Below are 22963 nucleotides of genomic sequence, written 5' to 3' on the forward strand. Positions count from 1 at the left end.
TTGAGATGTTTGTTTTCTAATGTGTTAAACTCTTGATTAATTATTCAGTTTAGGGAAATCTGAGTTTGTTTTCCAAACATAAAGAACAAAGAAAGACTAGTGTAAGAATTTTGGTCTAGGACTGGAGAGATGACTCAGTGGTTAAGAGCACTGGCTGCTCTTCCAGAGGTCCTGAGTTCAATTCCCAGCAGCCACATGCTGGCTTACAACCATCTGTAATGGGATCTGATGCCTTCTTCTAGTGAATCTGAAGACAGCTACAGTGCACTCATACATATAAAATAAATCTTTAAATAAACTTTGGTCTAAATTTATCAAATATTTATCTTTATGTTCAGCTTAACCATTTAACTTTCATATGTTATAATTAATGCTAAGTGTGCTTATTCAATTAGGTACAATAGGTTAGCAAGAGAGTGGACAGAGAAATACGCTATGTTGTAGGGTAAGAGGATCTGTACTCTATGGTGCGCTTATTTATGGTACTGCCAGCACTTGAGTGCTGCATGCTTTAAAGCACTGTATTAACTAACCGAAGGTAACAGATATGGCAGTTTTCTGAAAACTACTTAACTGCTTGATCTGTTTTTTTGAAAGTTATACTCTGTCTTCACTACTGCTTGGGATTCTTGCATGGCAAAGCAGTTATATAGCTTTAGTAAGAAATAGAAGTGTAAGAGTATCTTTATCCTTCATTAAATTACCATGGTGTTTAATGTAAACATTTTGTGTCAATACTATATGGAATGTGGTGGCTTTACTGGGGGGGGAGGGGGTACCAGGAAGGTAGTTAATATTAAGGGAAACACTTAAACCTCACAGACTAAATGTTCATTACTGACTGACAAGCATGCATTAATGTTAGCTATACTTTGTGGCTCTTTGTATGCTAAACCGAAACAAGTTTGTTTTAAAATGCTGGCTGTTTGAAGAGAATTTTCTAAATGCCATAATTCTGAATTGGTAGAGAGTTTTTTATATGTTGAGCTGTTTCAAATAGTTGAAGTCCATTACTTGGTTTGAGATGAAACTTAGTGATATTATTTCTTCTAAAAGTTTTCCCCTGTTCTTTATTATGTATTCATTTCTTAAGATATTGTCACTTTTTTGGTTGGGGTAAAGTAGCCTGTGTGACAGCACACTATAATGAGGTGGGGGGAATGGTGAGGTCAGTACTGGGTCTTCCTCAGTAATCACCTGGGTCACGGGTGAGTTATCTATTAATCTTTTTTTTTAACAAAAATGTGGTTGCACTCCTAGAGACTCCTGTTCTTCAGCAGGTCTCAGTGAGGATTAGTGGCAATCACTGCTACTAAACTTTTATTTAAAAATTAATGATTTTTTATCATCTTTTATAATGTATTCTTCTGCCTGGGTTTCAAAGGCATTTTTTCTCAATACCCAACTAATTTTTCAGTTGCATAGTTCTAGCATTCATTGACCAGAATTTCTATTGATATTTAACATGCATATATATATTATTCTGACCATCATTAAACTGTACAATAGGGTTTTTTTTAATGTAAAAACTGTGTCAGCATGGTACAACCCACTTGAAAGCTTGATAGAATACTACCTTAGTGATGGTGGAGAGGTCTTTGTTAAGCCTCCCAATCTAGGCACCACTTGTGTTTACTAAGATAACACTTCCATGGCTCTCATTTCCCCCATTGCTTTGAATGCCAATGTTGCTATTTCTGTCAATTGTTAACTTTTTTTCTAACCATAGCCATTACAGGTGATGTAAGATGAATCCACAGGTAAAATAGAAATATTTTCCTTGCCTTTATGATATTAATAATTCTTTAATTTTATTTTTTAAATAGCTTATTTGTTTATTTACAGGTACAACAGAATATCTCGGGAATGGACTCAGAAGTATGCCATGTGATGCTACCTTAAAGTCAGAATAACCTGCATTATAGCTGGAATAAACTTTAAATTACTGTTCCTTTTTTGATTTTTCTTATCCGGCTGCTCCCCTATCAGACCTCATCTTTTTTAATTTTATTTTTTGTTTACCTCCCTCCATTCATTCACATGCTCATCTGAGAAGACTTAAGTTCTTCCAGCTTTGGACAATAACTGCTTTTAGAAACTGTAAAGTAGTTACACGAGAACAGTTGCCCAAGATTCAGAAATTTTTTTAAAAACTGGAGCATGTGTATTATGTGGCCAATGTCTTCACTCTAACTTGGTTATGAGACTAAACCAATCCTCACTGCTCTAACATGCTGAAGAAGCCATCTGAGGGGGAGGGAGATGGATGCTCAGCTGTCACATCAAAGGAAGCAGCATTATTCTAGCAGCATCCGTTCTTGTTTAAACCTTCCACTGTTAGAGATTTGAGGTTACATGATATACTTTATGCTCATAACTGATGTGGCTGGAGAATTGGTATTGAATTATAGCATCAGCAGAACAGAAAATGTGATGTATTTTATGCATGTCAATAAAGGAATGACCTGTTCTTGTTCTACAGAGAATGGAAATTGGAAGTCAAACACCCTTTGTATTCCAAAATAGGGTCTCAAAACATTTTGTAATTTTCATTTAAATTGTTAGGAGGCTTGGAGCTATTAGTTAATCTATCTTCCAATACTGTTTAATGTAGCACTGAATAAATGATGCGAGTTGTCAATGGATGAGTGATCAACTAATAGCTCTCCTAGTAATTGATTTATTTTTCTTCAATAAAGTTGCATAAACCAATGAGTTAGCTGCCTGGATTAATCAGTATGGGAAACAATCCTTTGTAAATGCAAAGCTGTTTTTGTATATACTGTTGGGATTTGCTTCATTGTTTGACATCAAATGATGATGTAAAGTTCAAAAGAGTGAATATATTGCCATGTTCAGTTAAAATGCACAGTCTGTTACAGGTTGACACATTGCTTGACCTGATTTATGCAGAATTAATAAGCTATTCAAATAGTGTAGCTTTAATACGCTGCACATAATTCTGGCAGCCCTAGAGTTCATAAATGGACTTGGGACTCAGCAGTTTTGAAACGTGTATATGGAGTTTAAGAAATTTATTTTCCAGGTGCATCCCCTTCTAACTAAAATTTTCATCTTGTACACTTAACAGCTGAAAAAGATATATATATATATATAACTTGGGAGTAATAATGGGTCAAAATTTACAAAATAAAGTACTGTTTTGGTGTGGGAGTTGTCATGAGGCTGTGTTGAAGTGACTTAACTGTGGGATATTGACTATCCATTGAGATGGATTTGTTCAGCCATTTACATTAATGAGCATTTAAATGCAACAGATCATTTCGGGTGACTTAACATGAATGAATAAAGTCAATGCTATTGGATTGTTTGTTTGACAAGTGCTATCTGTGCCACTAAATCTTCTGTAGTAATAAGGGCATTACCATTTTTCACCCAAGTTCTGAACCTGTAGTTTCACCTTTTTCTAGCTTTGATTTATCCATTGCTTTCTTAGTCTTGTATTTGATTTCTAGCACATACGATGTTCACTTCCATATTTTGCACTGCTTATATTTACGTGCAATCTTATTCCTTGTCTGCACACAGATGTGGAAAGCTAGAAATAAATGTAAAAGCTTAATTTTTTTATAAACATTTAAATATGTAATTTGGACACGATTTGTTACTTAAGGTTCTTTAAACTGGAAGTGAAGTGCATGCCTTCTGAAGATGTTCTGGCTTTATTCTGTAATAAGTATTTACATTGAAAAATACCAATTTCGCTATACAATTTTTCTCCACACACCCATTCTACCTTTTGCTTAAATTGTGGGTTCTTCAGGGTTAATGTCACGCTAATAAAACTTTTGGGTTCAAATCAAGTGTTCCCACAAGGGTAAGAACAGTATTCTTTGACTCTTTAAAAAAAAAAAATCCTTTCTGAGACTTGTACTCAAAACAGCTTTATTAGGCCTGTGTCTTGAAAGCCAGATATGACAAACATTTTTTACAAAGCAGTGGATCTCTAATTGGCTTTCAAATTCCTCCCATCCACCACCTTTGGTATTTACAGAAATGACGTCCTTAAACCATTGTCAGAATTAATGGGTATGTCCAGTTCTCTTTATCTTTGACTTGATGCTTTATACAACATTTCATATGTCGCTTCTAAGGGAATAAGCCATAGAGGCTTCTCCAGGTTTAAGAGAACAGAGTACCTGGAAAACCAACATTCTGAATGTATAGACACTGGACTGGACTTGAGGTCACCCATGATGAGGTTTGCAAAAGAATCCAAGAATTTGCTCTCTACCCTTCCCAGTAGTGTGTGGCATCACTAGTGCTGGGTATAGGACTAAAGTGAGTATTAGGTTGAATATTGATGTAGAGTATTTGTGTGTCCTATACCTCTTAATGCATAAATTCTTTAAATATGTCTTTAGAGTCCAGTTGGCCTGTCAATGGTGAATTTCCTTTTGACTTTTTTATTGGGCAGGTTTGCAATGTGATAATCAGATTTTTTTTTAACTGATTTTATTTCCTTGTGTGGGTGTACTCACATTTAAAAGTATGAACCACGGTTAACTAGTGGTCTCAGGGGTAGTGAAACACTCACTTTTTATTTACTGGGTTAGTTGAAGTATTCCTCAGACGCTGATCATGCTGTGTTCGTGATTTGGGGGGTGGGCAATAAAATTAGTCATGCTTTGTGTTCACATAACAAAACTGTTCAATGACTGTTGGTTACACTTTTAAGTGAATTTGTCTTCTATTTTATGAGGAACCCAGTGCAAGTCACTAAATGTTGTCTTAATAGTGACATCTGCATAAGACTTGTAATAGCTAAAGTTAATTAAGCTTAAAGGAATTGTTACCATTAAAGTCTGTGTTTAAACACACTTTGGTCTTATTCAGTAATTCCAGCTACCATGAAGTCTGCACTTGAATTTAATACTGTATGTGAATATTGCATTGAGGCAGGTGTCATAAACTGGTGTAGGGAGAATTAAGTATGGTGGTTTTCAAAGTTACTCAGAGCAATGGTCATTTTTGATCGTTTAGAATACAAGCTGGTAGGTCCTGCCCCAACATCTGAACAACTGGAATGTGGAGCCTAGTAGCTTGTAAAGACCAACAAATGATTGAAAAGTTTGTGACTGGCAACTGTAGAGGTCTAATTCTTAGACCAATTATCTGACTTCTCACAGTGTTTAAGTTGTGGTTTGAAGAATGCTAGTGTTCTGAGTTATATGTAAAGCAGATAGTAAAATAGTTTGCCCAGTATAGTGAGAAAAATCAATGGTAAACATTTGGAAATGGCTTTTGGCAGCAGCAAATGTTCTAAAGTGCAGTGTTTCTTAGACAAGGAAAATGGGAGTCTGGCCACCACATGTCCTGTTTCTTGCTACTTGGACTTTAGCTTTCTTTTTAAGGGCATTCTTTAATGATTAACTCAGACACTTTCTGCCAGGTTTTAATTCATTTTTTTGTTATAATTTATTTTTTACCACAACCAAATTGGACTGTGTTACATAAAAACAAGTACTTTCTATGCCCTTGCTGCTTTGGTCAAACAAAGGGCTAGTCTATCACTTGGCTTCCTATTTTCTTACACCTGGCTATCTTAAATTCTCTGGAGTCAAAACTGCCTCTTAGACCTCAACCGAAACGGCCATCTTGACTGACTTTCTAATCTAAGTTCTGTCATAAACCATTCTAACAATGTGACATAAAGTGCCATTTTAAAATTTTGAGTTGTCTCACATGCATAGTTTTGACTAATGGTGTGCCATGCCGTGGTTTTTGTTGATTTGAGACAGCCTAGAGCTCACTTAATGTAGACCAGTCTGACCTCAAACTCTGTGACGTACCTGCCTCTTCCTGTGCTTAAAAGTATACACCGTGCTCATTCTAGTTGTGGTTTCTCAGTAGCATCTATGATATCTCAGATTGTAACGGGTATTTCTCTGTCCCACCTCCATCACTATTCTGGTTGAGTTCACCTTGGTGCCTGCAAGACACATAATTGGCTTCCTCTATGTGTAGACAGAAGATAGTTTTGCACTACATGCTATGTGGCTTTTTTTCCCTTATGGTATATCTAATGTCAGAGTGGCATTTCTTGAGCATTTTATCAACTGTAGAATGCATTGGGGTTACTGCCCTGTGTGTAATGCATACTTGATGTTGGTTTGGATCCATCCTGGAATGTAAACTGTGAGGGCAGGTTTTGTCTTACCCTTGTATTGAATGCTTTGGATATTTTTAGGTAGTTTTATACACAGATGACAGTTTGTGGTTAGAATCTTTTAATTTCTACACTACAATGTAGAAGATAACCTCTAACCTTTACTGTCTACCACAGGGCTTATTCTCATCCCAAGTTTTTTTATTCTGAGTATATATGTGTGCAAACCAAACATAACTTCGTTTTAAATGTTCTTGGAAGATAAAACATTGAAGTGGGTGGTTGTCTTTATTTTGCATGAGTGTTGCTTGGGTATTGTTACAAGATATAAAGCATCTTCAGTGTTTCTTAGACTTGAAGCTTTTAATTTCAGATCATTGTGAGATGCCCCCCATAAATACAAGATAAATAACAGCATAAGTATATTTAGATTCATTTCACAACTTTTTGGAAAGTTTGCCCTAATGTCGAGCCGAATTTCCTCAGCAGTTTTTAAATAAGTTGGCAAGTAAAGCCAATTTTTTTAAAAAAAAAAAATCAAACTTTATAACACAAACTGATGATTACTTGCTAAGTAGTGGTAGGAAAATTACGAGTTACTGTTTTTCTATGATGCTGTTTGAGAAGTGGTCTAGGGTAACCTGTAAGAGTAGAAAACTCAACAGTAGATCAAAGTTTATAAAACAAGTATTTGCTGGTTGTGTGGCCTGCTTCTATGTGCAGTGCATGTTACACAGAACCAGTGTGAAGTACAAAGTGACTTGGGAGAGCACTGCCCAAAACACCCAGATTTGCAGACTGGCTCTGGATTGCTTGCTTTTGGTTGCTGTATTTTTGTAAATGTTTACTGTTGATCTTGTTTGTAACCCCCATACTTACTTGGGGGATTTTGACTCAGTTTGAGTCTCAGCTCTAGAGTACTGCAGATGAAATCACAGCATAGACTACTTTTTATTAGTAGAACAAATAATTACAAACTTGACAATTTTGTAAAACATTTTGGGAATGCCATCTGAAAGAAATGACTCAGTTGTGCACATTTGTAAAGCTTAGCAGTTAGGAGGCAGAGGTGGGACCATCATAAATTGGAAGCCAGCTTTGTTTACATAGCAAGATCCCTTGGGGCTCTAGGAGCATTATGGAGCCCAAACAAAATTTAAAACAAAGATCAAGCAGAAAACATACCTAGGTAAGTTTCCTTGAACTATTTCAAGTTCCAGGTAAGTGTTAGTTTTCATGGCTTGACACTAGTGGTGACATTGTCTCTATGAATACATCCTTGATAAAATTAGAAGTCCAGTACCTTCAATTTTGCTGTTGTACTCAAAACTCCCTTAGAGAAAAAGAATTTGAAGTAAGGCTTAGGTGAATGTAGCCAAAATAGGTGGTACTAGAAAACCCAGAGTATTTAAAAGTGATTTCAAATCAGCTGAAGAGTACTCTTGAAGAGTTTGGTGGCCAACAGACTGAAAGAGTAGCCTAGTGAAAAACGTGCAACTTTTCAATAATACATCAGGCTGGAGAGATGAGTCAGCCCTTAAACCCAAGCAACCATGATGATCAGCCCTCAACCACCAACTTTGAGGACTTCTGGCTTCAATGACAAATTGTCCAAGTATGGTATATACACATCCACATAAAAAATTTTAATATAAGTTATCAAAGTTGCACACTGAGAATGAAAATTTATGCTTTAAGCCTAAAGGTGAAAATCTTGTGTTTGTGTATTAGTTTTATGGTGTTGAGGTAATATGCTTAAAGCAATTTAGACTCAGTATTATTTCTGTCAAAGGCAAGAACAAAAGCAAAAGATTCAAACTTCAGTTTTCTAGACTCACCAGAAGCTAACAAAGCTACACTAACCAAAATGGTTTATTGGAGGAAAAAAGCACAGGCCTTGAAATAGAAATGAGGAACCATGCATTTCTGATCAATTCACAGTATATAGCAAAACTGTTCACATTAGCATCTAAGATCCAAAAACAAGGATTTGTTAAAAAAAACAAGGATTTGTTTAAAAAAAAAAAAGTGCAGATAGCCAGCGATCATGAAAAGATTGAACATCATTATCAGTGAAGTAATAAAATCACAATGAAGTGTTACTTTATACTGATTAGGATAATTTCGGGGTTGGAAAGTACTTCTTACCAGTTAAGAACTCTGACTGCAGCTGGGCGTGGTGGCGCACGCCTTTAATCCCAACACACGGGAGGCAGAGGCAGGCGGATTTTTTAGTTCGAGGCCAGCCTGGTCTACAAAGAGTTCCAGGACAGCCAGGGCTACACAGAAAAACTCTGTCTCGACCCCCTTCCCCCTCTCCCCCCAAAAAATGACTGCTCTTGGAGGGGAAGCAGGTTTGATTCCCTGCACAACACAACAGGCTATATAACTAGTCCCAAGAGATCTGATGCCTTCTGGAATCAAACCCTAATTCCATGTGGCACACAGACAGAAAAACATTCACACACAATTTCTTGTTTTGGGTTTTTTTTTGTTTTGTTTTTCAAGACAAGGTATCTATGTGTAGTAGACCTGGCTGTCCTTGAACTCAGAAATCCGCCTGCCTCTGCCTCCCCAATGCTAGGATTAAGGCGTGCGCCACCACTGCCCAGCAACATTTTTTTTTTTTTAAGTAGAGAATAATGCTGCAGATTTGGAGACAAAAAACTTGGGCTTATAGGAACTTAAGAGGTTCTGTGAAAGGAGTTTGGTGATTTCTCAAAAACAGGCCCAGGATACAGCTTGGGTAGCTCAGCTCTTGCCTCACCTTGGGAATCTCGTATACAAGGCTAATGAAAACAAGCATTTAAGCCTGTAGGGATGAGTACTCATGTGCATTTGTCATAACTTTTGAAAGAAACATGAACAAATCTGAGTTTTATATTTTAAGTTTCTTAAAAGATACATACTAGAATGTGTGTAAATTTTAAAATCATTAAGAAAACTAAACAAACTATTATATGAACAATCAGAATAGTTAAATCTACAAAAACTGCATGCTGATGTGTGCTCAGCACCAAGAAAGAACGGGAAGTGATTGCCTACTGAGAGCAGTAGTCTCCTTTGTGCATAATGAAAATGTCCTAAGTAATGGCTATGGGACATTTTTTTTTAAAGATTTATATATTTATTATATGTAAGTACACTGTAGCTGTCTTCAGACACTCCAGAAGAGGGCGCCAGATCTCGTTAAGGATGGTTGTAAGCCACCATGTGGTTGCTGGGATTTGAACTCAGGACCTTTGGAAGAGCAGATGGGCGCTCTTACCTGCTGAGCCATCTCACCAGCCCTGGCTATGTTACATTTTAAACACACTAAAATATAACCTGTATAATCTTAAAAGGTATATCGATCTCACTTTTAAAATGTATCAGCACAAAGGATAGATAAACCATAATATTTTAGTTTCCAGGTTCTGTTATGAATTATTTACATATGAAAACACCTGAAAACATCATTTTAAAAATATGTGTATAAATATTTGCATATTAGGTATATGTACCATACATGTGCCTGATGCCAGGTCAGAAAAAGAGCATCAGCTCTCTCTTGGAACTGGAAATAGGATGACTGTGAGCCCACCACATGGGTGCTTAGAACCGAGTCCAGGTCTCCTGTGAGAGCAACAAATGCTCTTAACCACTGAGCCATCTCTCCAGTCCTATGAGTCAACTTTAAAATCTGGTCACTTGTATGATTATTATGATATGATTATATCGCTGACCCTATATTTTGAAAGTAATCGCTTGAGGAAAAAAAAAAAGCTAATACTCATTGAATGGCAGAGATTAAGATTTAAACAGATATTCATCTTCTATAATCTTACCACCTAACCATTATGGTATATATGGAGAACTTAAACTATAACCAGAGGGCTGGGGAGATAGATCAGTCAAGTGTTTGCCATCTGAGTTCAATTCCCAGCACACATGTAAGGTGGTGGAACATGCTTGTAATCTCAGTGCTAGCGAACCTGGAACTTGTTAACCATTAAGTTCCAAGATTCCTTTCTCAATAAAGGAGTGGTTCCTGAGAGTGAACAACAAACACCTAAGGCTGCCCTTTGGCCTGCTGACACACATGCATGTGTATTTGCATACAAGTGTCTCTACACACATGCACAGTCATCAACATTCTTAACACAAATATAGAAATAATGAGCAAAATGCAAGTATAATGCTAATAAAAACTACAAACTACTACAGGTTAAAAAGTTGAATATTAGGGGCTGGTGAGATGGCTCAGTGGGTAAGAGCACCTGACTGCTCTTCCGAAGGTCCGGAGTTCAAATCCCAGCAACCACATGGTGGCTCACAACCATCCGTAACAAGATCTCTTCTGGAGTGTCTGAAGACAGCTACAGTATACTTACATATAATAAATAAATAAATCTTTAAAAAAAAGTTGAATATTAGTCTTGGAAGATAAGTTTAATGGCCTATTAGGCATAATTCACTAAGGCATGAGAACTTCAAATATATAAAGGAATTCTGAGTGTAGTACAAGAAATGAAGAAAGGCTTTAAGAAACATGAAGATATAAGTAATGGTTCTTCCACCTTTTTGTTTTGAGACAGGATCTCTCTGTGTGGCCTTGGCTATCCTGAAACTCACTATGTAGATCAGGCTAGCCCTTGATGTAGATCAGGCTAGCCCTTGAACTCAGAGAGTGCTGGCTTGAGTTCAGTTTCCTGCCTGTAGCCTACAAGAATATCTTCCAATATATTTTATTTACATATTCCAATATAATTATGAGTACCAAATTCCTTTAAGAGCCTATCGTTAAAGTTGGTGTGTGGTTAGACTTCCTCAATAAAGAATATTGGAACCAGGCATGGTGTTGCACGCCTTTAATCCCAGCACTTGGAAGGCAGAGGCAGGCGAATTTCTGAGTTTGAGGCCAGCCTGATCTACAGAGTGAGTTCCAGGACAGCCAGGACTGCACAGAGAAACCCTGTCTGGAAAAGAAAAAAAAAAAAAAGAATATTGGAGTGCTGGAGAGATGGCTCAGCATTTAAGAGCACAGACTGCTCTTCCAAAGGTCCTGAGTTCAATTCCCAGCAACCACATGGTGGCTCACAACTATCTGTAATGGGATCCCATGCCCTCTTCTGGTGAGTCTGAAGAGAGCTACAATATATAATGGAAAGAGACTGCAGGAGCAGGTTCTCTAGAAATTTCTGGTGTGCAGCTGAGAGTTGGCTGGGGGAAGTCTGAAGCCAGCATTTGTCTATGTAGGAACCCTTGCAGCCCTGGCCGTAGGATACCCTTTCTGTACTGCTTTGACAAGTTTTTGCATGGCCTACACAGTGCTGCTTGTTGCCTGGGCGTCCACAGTCCTAAAGCTATCTGTGAGCATCAATGTAATACATGCATACCGACTGTGCCCAAAGGATCTGCAGGGTCTGCTCCCCCTGCAAGCTTCTGTGCAGGCTTAATGAGCCACCTGGACTCCTGCAGCAGGCCTACATTGCCAGTTGTGATCAACTGCTCTCCCCTGCTTCTAATCTACCAGAGGCTCTGTCCCTGGTATAGGAACTCCAAACTTATCCCGAGACCTCCGAGACCTACCTGGCTAAATGCATAGTTTTGTTCTTGTTTGTTTTGTTTTGTTTGCTACCTAACAGACTAGACTCAGCACCACGGAAGGGATCTGAATCTCCGTTTTCAAGGCTGCATACTTAGATACTTGGATACTCTTCTGCAGCTTGAGAGCACATGCAATTTCCTTTTATTACCACGTATTACCTTAGTTAATTTTTATATTATACTCCAAATGTAACCCACTGTGTGATTCTTTACTGATTGGACTTAGACTCTTCAAAACTGTGGGAATGAAGCAAAAGAGTTTTGAAATTTTAGAGAAAGGGGCTCATTTTTTATTTTTTAAATAGAATTTACATAAAATACAGATTAAGTAAATCCACTTGAAGCTCAACGAGAAAGGGGAAAATTTCAACACCTTGAGACACTGTGATTGATGAATAGCAGAGAAAAAATGTAAAGCAAGTAGATAAAAACTAGTAAATTATGTAGAAAAACAAAGACAGACATTCACTTGTAGGGCACATGGAGCATGCCACGAGAGGAATTGTCATGGAAATGGTGAAATGGGGCACGTTCAAACCCCAGAAATCTCAAAACTTAAGAATGGCAGGAGAGAACTAGCCCCTTCCCTGTTTCCGAACCTGCCTTTGGGTGAGCACATACCCCAGAGAACCCCAACCAGGTGGTCACAAGCAGTCATGTAGCACAGCACCTGGAATTCTTCCCTTTGCAAAAGAGACGGCTCAGTAGCCTTAGCCTTCAGCCTTTCCCTTCCTGAACTATGTTCATGCTCTTCCCCAAAACTATAGAACTCGCGGTGCACCCTGAAAAACAGTGTATGTGTTCAAACCCACCCCCAGTAAAAAATACGAAAGAGCTGAGTTTGTCTCAGAGAGCTGCTTCATTAAGAGCAGAGCAGGCCTTCGACTAAAAGGGCTGTAACACTAAGATCCTTGGAGAAGCACCCCCCGCCCCGCCCCCAACACACATAGGCATACTTGCTCCCAACTGGACCCGGATCCTGCTTGTCCCGGACTCTATTTCACTCTCCCCGGCTTGGTGTACAGCGGCATCACACACCCCAGAGGGAAGAGGTGGAATGTGGACCCCACCCGTTCTGGACTTCAACCTGTCCTCTTGGAGCTAATGAATCGGACTCTGGACATCCTGAGAAGGGAGGCGTTACCCGGAACCACGTTCACTTAAGAGCAAAAGCAAAAGATTTGGGGAAATAACTTAGTAAAGGCACTGCAAGTACGTAAACCCTAAACGAAGTAGAACTTAGTGTAATCAAAATGAACTGAGGCCTGGAGAGATGGCTCAGCAGTTAAAAACACTGGCTGCTCTTCCAGAGGACACAGGTTCCTTCCCGAGCACCCACAAGCCAGCTAGCAATCCTCTGTAACTTCAGTTTCAGGGCATTCTGGCTTTTGAACTCAGAGGATAATCCATATCTGTATGTCTGTGTATAGTGCACAGACATACAGATGCAGGCAAAATACGCTCTGTGTGTGTGTGTGTGTGTGTGTGTGTGTGTGTGGTGTGTGTATAGCACTTCAAAAAGAACTCAAATGGCTAAGGCTGATGTGCCACTGTGCCTCTGCCCCTCACCAATAATAAAGCTAGAAAAAAGAAAAACTGTAAAGAATAGAAAGTGAGAAATTCAACACTAACTATGAAGCAATATTTTCTGGGATTAAATACATTAAAAAAAAAAAAAAAAACCAACTTACCATGCAGCTCCATGCCTGTGTAACATTTTTTAAAATGCTAGGACTAAACAAAAAGATATGAAGTGAGGCGAGGCATAAGATAGCAATTAGAGTTTTAAGACCATTTAGGAGGGGGCAAAGGTGATTATTTCTACAATCCAGTAAGGTAGGTAGGCATGATCCAATGCACCGTGTGGAATCAACCGGATTTGCATCAGGCTGTGTGTTAGATCCCTAGCAATGGAGAGGAGACAATAGGGGGGACAGATTACACCTTCTTTGGGAATTTCAGGGAGTGAGTATATGAAGGATGAACAACAGGGCAGATTCATCTCCAAAATAAAAACCCTGGTTGCAGGAAAAGTCTGCAAATGCCAGCTAAGTGCACGGGTGAATGTCTGAAAGGAACAGGATATTCACACGGGCTCAAACTATCACTCCATCCCCATCATGTGTTACTTATGAAACTGCAGCTTCCTCAGGCAGGTCCTACCTGAAACACATCGGATAGGCTACGATGAGTGACAGACATCTCCACAGCGTTCTGTAGTGAAGGGCGTCTCATGTATCCTTTCCACTCACACAGACACACACACTCAATCTACTTACGCAAACCTTAGACAAGCCCAGCTGGAAGGACGTTCTGCAAAAGAACTCCCGGCACACCACAAAAAATGTCGAGTTATAAACGGAAATCTCACAGATGGGAGGGAGACAGGAGCATGAGAACTAGAAGGGATACAAATTCTGGATTGAATCCCACCCACCCTCAAACAATGTTGATGGAAAAATGAAAATGGGAATGTAAAAGATTTGATAGTAGTATATCAGTATTAGCTTTTAGATTTTATTATTCTTCTTGGGTTATATAATATGTAATAAACAAATCTGACTGAATGGCACAGAGGGATTTTTTTTTTTGTACCAGTTTTATGATGCTTCTGTAAGTCCAAACACATCTGACAATAAAAGGTGTTCTCATAAAGAGGGAGAGAAGGAGGGCTGGGGATGGGTGTTGTTTGTGAGTTCAAGCATACCTCTATTTTCATGTGTATGTAGAGGATAGAGGACAACCTTTAGGAACTGATTTTCCCTTTCCGCTGACACATGACTTTCTTTACCCATTGAGTCATCATCTCCAGACCTCCAGAAAACTTTAACCTGAATGGAGAAAAAAAAAAATCAAGAAAATACAAGTTGCATGATACCCAAATTCTCAGAAAAGAGAAATAGACAGAGGGAGCAGAAAGCGTCTTGATGAAGTCAGGAAGCCTGTCTCGCTCTGGGTTTGGAGGGATGGTTTTGCAAGGCACAGAACTGCCTTGGGATGTTTCCTGTTCATCACTTTAGACATTTCACTCCATACCCCTTTGCCTGACCCTCCAAGAAGTTGGCTATGAGCTGAGGATGGTTCTTCTGTAGCTCTAGCAAGTTCCTTCCTCCTGTTGCTTTATTGTTGCCTTCCTGTGATGGTTTGTCTATGCTTGGTCCGGGGAGTGGCACTGTTGGGAGGTGTGGCCTTGGGGTGTGGGCTTTAAGACCCTTTTCCTAGCTGCCTGGGAACAGGCTTCCACTAGCAGCCTTGAGATGAAACTGTACAACTCAGAGCTCCTCTGAACCATGCCTGCCTAAGATCTTGCCATGTTCCCACCTTGGTGATAATGGACTGAACCTCTGTTTTTGTTGGTGGTGGTGTTTTATTTTTTTTTAAGATTTATTTATTTTATATATGTAAGTACACTGTCGCTGTCTTCAGACACACCAGAAGAGGGCATTGGATCCCATTACAGATGGTTGTGAGCCACCATGTGGTTGCTGGGATTTGAACTCAGGACCTCAGGAAGAGCCGTCAGTGCTCTTAACCACTGAGCATCTCTCTAGCCCTGGACTGAACCTGTAAGCCAACCCCAATTTAAATGTTGTTCTTATAAGAGTTGCCTTGTTCATGGTGTCTGTTAACAGCACTAAAACCCTAACTAAGACAGGCTCTTATACAACCATGTGCTTATTTTGCCAGCAAGAAGCCAGGGGAAGCAGGCCCGTAAGTAACATCCCTCCATGGCCTCTGCATCAGCTTCTGCTTCCTGACCTGCTTGAATTCCAGTCCTGACTTCCTTTGGTGATGAACGGCAATGTGGAAGTGTAAGCTGAATAAACCCTTTCCTCCCTATTTGCTTCTTGGTCATGATGTTTGTGCAGGAATAGAAACCCTGACTAATGGCGAGAGAGATGGCTCAGTAGGTAAGAACAATGACTGATCTTCCAAAGGTCCTGAGTTCAAATCTCAGCAACCACACAGTGGCTCACAACCACTCGTAATGAGATCTGACACCCTCTTCTGGTGGGTCTGAAGTCAGTTACAGTGTATCACATATAATAAATAAATAAGTCTTTAAAAAACAAACAAACCCCGACTAAGCTTCTTCATTTGCATTTTGATGGAGTACAATCCGACTAAGGTATGCCTGATAGATTTGCTTCTTCATTACCATTTATTTTGCTCAATGTCCTCTTAGCTTCATCTGTGATGGGATGCCTGACCTTGATTTAGATGACATTCTCAATCATTACTGCCTCAACATGTCATGTGCTCCTGTCTTTTTCCCAAAGCATCACTAATTCCTGTTTCTTAGCACTTCCATAGCTGCCTCTGCATTCTTAGATAGTCTGTCCAATTCTTTTTAGTCTATTTGTCTTACTTTAATTTTTACTTTGGAAATTTTTCTGTTGACATTTTCAAGCTCAGAAGTTTTCCCCCTTGGCCAATATTATACCTACTAAGTCAATTGCACTCAAAGGTAGCTTCTGTAGGTGGTGTGTGTGTGTGTGTGTGTGTGTGTGTGTGTGTGTGCACGTGTGTGTGCATGTGTGTGCATGTATGCGTGGATGCATACACACACATGTGTATTGGCATGTGTGTATCACAGTAAACATATGAAGGTCAGAGGACAACCTTTGAGAATTGATTCTCACTGTCCATCCTGTGGATCAGGGAATTAAATTCAGGTTGTCAGGTTTGGTGGCAAGCCCTCTTACCCACTGGCCCTTGACTGGATTTACAGCCACCTAGGAGACACAACCCTGCACAGTCTGAGAAGGTAGTTCCCAAGAAGTTCAAATGCTAGTCCTGCCATCACAAGGGCCTGAAGTGGTGCATTGAATGGTGATGATAATGGTGGTGGTGGTGGTGGTGACGGTGACAATGATGTTGATAAAGGCAGATGCCAGGGAGCGCCAACACCGCTTGCTCTCTGCTTTAGAATTCTTTTTGTTTTGTTTAATTTTAAGTACATGGGTGTTTTCCCCGAAGGTCTGCCTGTCTGTACTGTGTGTACGACTGGTGCTTGAGGAGAGCATTGATTGGATCGCCTGGAATAGAGCATTCTCAGGCGGTTTTGAGCCACCATATGCATGTTAGGAATTCAACCCATGCAGGTCCTCTGGAAGAACAGTCCGGGCCCTTAACTGCTGAGCCATCTCTCCAACTCCTATCACTGCTTTTTGAGGTAAGGAGTCCCAGGCTCCAGCTCCCGCCGCCATGGACTGTGCTGTCCCTTCTCCGCAATCAGCTATACCCTTTAAACTTGGGGTCTTTAGGTTGTTCCTTGTCAGATGTCTGGCCACAACACCAAGAAAAGTCGGCACACCCACTCCTGACACTCCAGATCAGAAACCAGAATTATTTCTTTTCTTTAAATAAAAAAATTAATTTATTTAAAAAATTATTGAAATGTAAATTGTAATTATTCTTTAATACAATCTATGTATTTTTATTTTATGGGTATGGGTATTTTACCTGCATGTATGTCTGTGCACTGCATGTGTTGTGAGACACCAACAATCAGGGTGCTGGGACTCTAGTCCGGATCATCTGGAAGAGCAGGCAGTGCTCTTAGCTGCTGACCCACCTCTCCAGTCCTGTTTCTTTAGCCCATAGGTTTTGTAGATGCGGTTTTACTCTTGCTTGCTTGCTTCGATGACATTGTGATAGAAGCCCAGACCCTCCCAAGAAGTAGATGAGTATGTTAACAACAAGCCACATCCCTGGCACTTGCTTCTCTCTTTATTTTGAGACCGGATCTTACTAAGCTGCCCAGGCTAACCTTGAACTCACTCTACTGCCAAAGTAGACCTTGTATTATGATCCTCCTCTCTTCCCCTCCTCCCCTGTAGCTGAGATTACAGGTTTGTACCAATAAAAAGGGTATTTTTGTTTGTTTGCTTGTTCATTTTGTTTTAAGGTAGCGTCTCCAGATTGAGCTCAAGCTGTCCTGGAACTCAATATGTAGATCAGGTTGGCCTAGAACTCACAGAGATCCACTTGGCTCTGCCTCCGGAGTGCTGAGAATAAAGGCGTGTGGCTGCCTGACTTGCTTGGGTCTTTTTATTACTGATGTTGAGTTTTATTGTGTTATATTCTGAGAATGCTGTTTGCCATGCACTGTTGAGATTATGAACCTGATGAGATATAGAATTAATGAAGAGAGAAGCCACTGGGTATGTCTGAGAGGGAGGTTCTAGACTGGGTTAATAGAGATAGGAAGACCCACCCTTCTGGTGGGTCCCACCACTCCGTGGATGGGCTCCTGGAGGGCATGACAGGAGAAAGCTGCTGGAGCAGGAACATTTGTTTCTCTTTGCTTCCTGAACGTGAATGCAAGACCAGGAGCCTCCTGGTTCCTGTTACCTCTCCCTTCTGAGCCCTATGAGCTGTACTCTCAAACTGTGAGCCCAAATAAACCCTTCCTATCACATCACAGCAATGAGGAAAATGACTAATGTTCCCTTTTGGAATCTGCTGGTATTTTCTTTGTAGCTTGGCACAGTGTCATTTCTTTTTTCCAGTGTTGCACATGAATTAAAAGGAGGTCAGGCACACTGAAGTCTTTCTATTAGCTTAAGGGCACTTACTTGCATTGCTCACACCTCAAGCTCTATGACCCACTTCTTGGTCACTGTTCTTCACCTTCAACCCCAGCTAATTCAAGTACACCGATAGTAATGATATTAAAATTACAAAGTATCTTTTCTTAGCTGGGTCCCTTAGAGATAAGCTTTCTTGATGTAACTTGCTAGGCTGGTTACATTGAAGCAAATATGTCCAATAAGAGAGTTAAAGTTAGGAAGCTCGAAGAATAGCCTATGATTTTGTAACCAGGTCATTGAAATTAAGTTTCCTGCCTGCTGCCTTCAGTTACACAAATCTGTTGATATTAGGTGGTGTTCTCTGCCCCCAATTCCTCCCTTCCTCCCTCCCTCCCTCCCTCCCTCCCTCCCTTCCTTCCTTCCTTCCTTCCTTCCTTCCTTCCTTCCTTCCTTCCTTCCTTCCTTCCTTCCTTCCTTCCTTCCTTCCTTTCTTTTTGGCTTTTTGAGACAAGGTTTCTCTGTAGTCCTGGATGTCCAGGACTCACTCTATAGACCAGCTTGGCCTTAAACTCACAGAGATCCACCTGCCTCTGCCTCCCGAGTGCTGGGATTCAAGAACTGAGCCATCACACCTGGCCTCTGTTTCACTTTTCCCTCCTAACCTTCAAGCATCACTTTACTTCCTTAGCTGTGATGAAATGCTGCCCAGAAGGAACTCAGGAGGAAAGGGTTCATTTGATGTACATGTCTTCATTCTAGCCCATCACTGAAGACAGTCAGAGCAAGAACTCAGGGCAGGAACCAGGAGGCAGGAATAGTAGCAGATGTGATGTGAGAGCACTGCTTCCTGGTTTGCCCTCCGTAGCCTACCTAGCCTACTTTATTGTAAAACCCAGGCCCCCCTTCCCAGTTCACAGTGATCTGGCCCTTGCCACATTAATCACTGACTAAGAAAACGCCCACAGGCTTGCAGGGCATTTTTCTCAAGCAAGGCTCTTCATTCCAGATAACTCTGGTTTGTGTGAAGTTGGAAAAAAAATCCTAGCTAGCACACTTCAGGGGTTTTAAAAGTCTAGTTCTGTTATTTCTCTTCCCATCAGTCCAGCCAAGGAGAAGAGAGTGAATGGTTTCTTTTTGGATCCTCTTGCTTTCTGTAGCTGTCCTTGCTTCTGGGTCCCCCTCTTTCCCCAGTTAGGTAACCACACTTGAAGACAAATGATGATGTTCTTTGGGAGCTCCCTCAGAGGGACTCAATTCTTGTATCTTGCTGACGTCTGTGTGTCCTGTGAATGACATCTCTGATGGTCTTGGGCAGGATCCCAGCTCAAGCCTTGCTACTTCCTGTGGGGTCCTCTTGGTTTACCACAGTTAAGCACCCTTGACACACTGTGTCCTAGTGGTGAGCATAGATTCTACCACTTTTATTCCTCGTGATATTTGAGAGTCTAGGGACCATGGCAACTGTCAAGCTTCCCCAAGCACTATCTCATCAGGTGTTATCTGTCTGTCTGTCTATCTATCTATCTATCTATCTATCTATCTATCTATCTATCTATATCTATATCTATATCTATATCCCTATCTCTATCTCTTTGTGTATGTGTGTGTGTTTATGTGTGAGAGAGAGGACAGAGAGAGAGAGAGAGAGAGAGAGAGAGAGAGACAGTCAGTCTGTCTGTCTGTCTGTCTGTCTGCCTGCCTCCTTTCCCTTATTCTTGATGGGTTTAAGAATTTCCACATTTGCAGCTTCTGGCTTGGAATGAGCCTCCAGGCTCTTCTATGTTCCTAATCTCCATGAGCAATTCTATTGGAGCATTCCCCACCTAAACCTACAGACTTAATCTTACTTGCTGTTGTTACTTTAATTTAAAAAAATATTTATTATTTAATGTTAATTTGTCTCACCTGTATGTATTTATGTATATATGTATGTATAGTACATGCATGTATCATGCCATCAGAGGTCTGAAGAGGACCTTGGATTCACTGGGACTAGAGTTACAGGTGTCTATGAGTCACAAAGTGAGTGCTGGAAGTTGAATCCAAGTCCTCTGCAAGAATGAGTGTTCTTGATCATGGCCTGGCAAAATGGTTCCCACAAAGAAAAGTGGCAAGGAGAAGAAGAGCCAATCTGCCATAAATGAAGTGGTGACCAGAGAATGTGCCATTAGCATTCTCAAGCACATGCATGGAAGTAAGCTTCAAGGAGCGTTCCCCTTGGGACATTTGCCTTGAGGGAGATGGGGGCTCCGGATGTTTGCACTGATGCCAGGCTCAATGCTCCATCATGTATTCGTGTACGTTCATCCAGAAAATGTAATGAGAATGGGGACTCACCAAACAAGCTCTACAAACAGTTAACTTACCACATTCTGTTAACATACACATAACATTCACAGTTAACATACCAGTTAACTGGTACCACATTCAGAAACCTACAGACTGTCAGCATGGATGAGAACTAAGCTGCTGAATGCCGAATGAAGTTGCAGGTCTGCCAACGAGACAAAAGACAACAAAGCAAACAAAAACCCCAAGTGCTCTTAGCCACTGAGTCACCTCTCCAGTCCAACCATTGTTACATTTTCCAAACAAGCTGGCTTCAAGATCCCTACGTAGACAAGGACAATCTTGAACTCCTGATCCTCCTCCCTCAGTCTCCCAAGTGCCGAAATTCCAGGTTATAGCCAGTCACAATGTGTTTAGACTTAGTGGTTGTTGGCTTACAGGTGTGAGCCACTACCGGCACCCCTCTTAACCTTTCTTTTAAATGGTCTAACTTCAAACGCACAGAAAACACCAACTTCAACAAACCTTATGCTTGCTCTTCTTCCTTGAGACATCTCAACTTTGTCAGTGGGTACTGCTGTCCCTTCTGAAGCGTCTCTCGGTGTCCTTACTTAAGCTGTAGAAGATTTTTTTTTTTTGTATATACTTTCTAAGTTTTGCTTCATGAGAAGAACCCAGGGGCCCATGAGGTAGAGCAGCAGTTAAGGGAGAATATCCCTAACCCTGACACCCTAAGTGCTAGCCCAGGGACTCCTCACAGGCTGTCTGCTGACTTCCACATGCACATTGTGGCAGGAACCCCCTTCAACTCCTCCATGAAATTAGTAAGTAAATAAATGTGGGGTGTTTTGTTTGTTTAAAAGAAGATGAAGAACCCAGCCTGAATCTCCGGTTCTGAAATATTTATTTATTTATTTATTTATTATTTTTGGTTTTTAGAGACAGGGTTTCTCTATGTAGCCCTGGCTGTCCTGGAACTCACTTTGTAGACCAGGCTGGCCTCGAACTCAGAAATCCGCCTGCCTCTGCCTCCCAAGTGCTGGGATTAAAGGCGTGCACCACCAGGGCCCGGCTAAGTGTCTGCATTCTTTTAAATTCAGGGAATGGGAATTCTGTTGCTTCTTAAGTCCCACAACAGTGAAGGAGGGAATTTCAGACTCACCTGTAACACTAAAACAGCGTCATGGGAACCTCAGAAGCAACTCCACAGGGCTTAGGATGTAGCCACCACTAACGGGGAGCACATGGTGCCTCTCAGTCAACAGTTGAAGCAACCCTACTAGTTTATAGTTAGCGCTGTTTAGTCCCAGCAGGTCGCATATCCAGGGAGCGTTCAGCCTGACAGATCCTGCGGCCTGGGGACCATGTACAATCTGGTGGCCAGGCGTGGCAGGAGCTGTCCCCGGGCAGAGCCTACGCACTATTGTGGACGCGCTCCTGTGGTCTCCCAAATGGTCACATTCTGCTTCCCAGACTTTTCTGTCGCTTTGCATCATTCGGATGCGCGTCCCACTTACAGGGTAGAGCTGGAGCGAGAAGCCCAGCTCTTAGGTAGCAGAGACCCTGGCCCTGGGCGGTGCTTGCACCCGGGTGGCGGGTCCCGGCTGCAGTTCCTCTCCGCAGGGCTGCGGGAAGCGCTCAGCTGACCTGGGGGCGGGTCCGAGCTCGGGGCGGGGACACAGCGGCCAGGCCTTGGCAAGGCTTGGGCAGCACTGCCGGGTTCCTGCTTACGAGCCGTCAGCATGCATCTTCACCTTCTCTTGCTGTTGGCGCTATTTCAGGCAGGCTGCGTGGTGGCAGGTCCTAGCTACAGCCTGAGAGGGAGCTGGCGGGTGAGCAACGGGAATGGCTCCCTGGAGCTACCGGCGACTGTCCCTGGCTATGTGCACAGCGCCCTGCACCAGCACGGGCTGATCCAGGTAGGACGCACAGCCATCCCCCACCCCCAAGAAGGTCCAGGTCAGCTGTAGCCAGTTGAGGAAATGGCCTGACTGTGGGGGTTCAGGCCAGTTGTGGACACCGACCCTCCCTCGCTGGGTCATCAGCGACCCTGGGAGGCGGAAGTTGTCTATATGAAACAAACAGTATGTCTGCTGTACTCATTGTGGTAATTCTCTGCTCAAGCATTTCATAAGAGGACTTACCTTTCTCCCTCCGGACAGGGTTACTGTTGCAATCATCTGGAGGCTTGTAGCTCTTAGTTAATCAAAGTTCGTCGACTGTAGGAGCTCCCAGTTTTCTTTTTCTGCTTTGAAGCCTCGGGAGTCAGGTTTGAAATAAATGCAAGGGATTTGGGAGAGCACTAGTAAAGTTTGGTTGTTGATGCTAATGAAGAGCCTAAGTACTTGGGAGGGGTGTGTGTGCACGTCCGCGTGTGTGTGTGTGTGTGTGTGTGTGTGTGTGTGTGTGTGTGTGTGTG

At 41.4% G+C, this 22963-nt stretch overlaps 2 protein-coding genes across 4 annotated transcripts in view; both read left to right on the forward strand.

Moving 5' to 3' along the window:
- Positions 1-3603, forward strand: part of Ube2d3 (ubiquitin conjugating enzyme E2 D3) — a 28893-nt gene extending 25290 nt beyond the window's left edge. Inside the window, 1 exon segment of the mRNA XM_021195362.2 lies at positions 1846-3603. Coding sequence (XP_021051021.1) covers positions 1846-1891 — 46 coding nt within the window. The 3' untranslated portion in view covers positions 1892-3603.
- Positions 3604-22222: 18619 nt separating this feature from the next.
- The window catches only part of Manba (mannosidase beta), an 83617-nt gene continuing 82876 nt past the window's right edge, over positions 22223-22963 (forward strand). For 2 of the 3 annotated variants that reach the window (XM_029537887.1, XM_029537888.1), the window contains exon 1: positions 22237-22463. In XM_029537887.1, the coding sequence (XP_029393747.1) occupies positions 22287-22463 (177 nt within the window). In that variant the 5' untranslated portion in view covers positions 22237-22286. Of the gene's footprint in view, positions 22464-22963 lie in introns of all 3 variants that reach the window. The other variant, XM_021196316.1, reaches the window with a different exon arrangement.

This window comes from Mus pahari, chromosome 4 (assembly GCF_900095145.1).
Source record: "Mus pahari chromosome 4, PAHARI_EIJ_v1.1, whole genome shotgun sequence".
Lineage (NCBI taxonomy): Eukaryota > Metazoa > Chordata > Mammalia > Rodentia > Muridae > Mus > Mus pahari.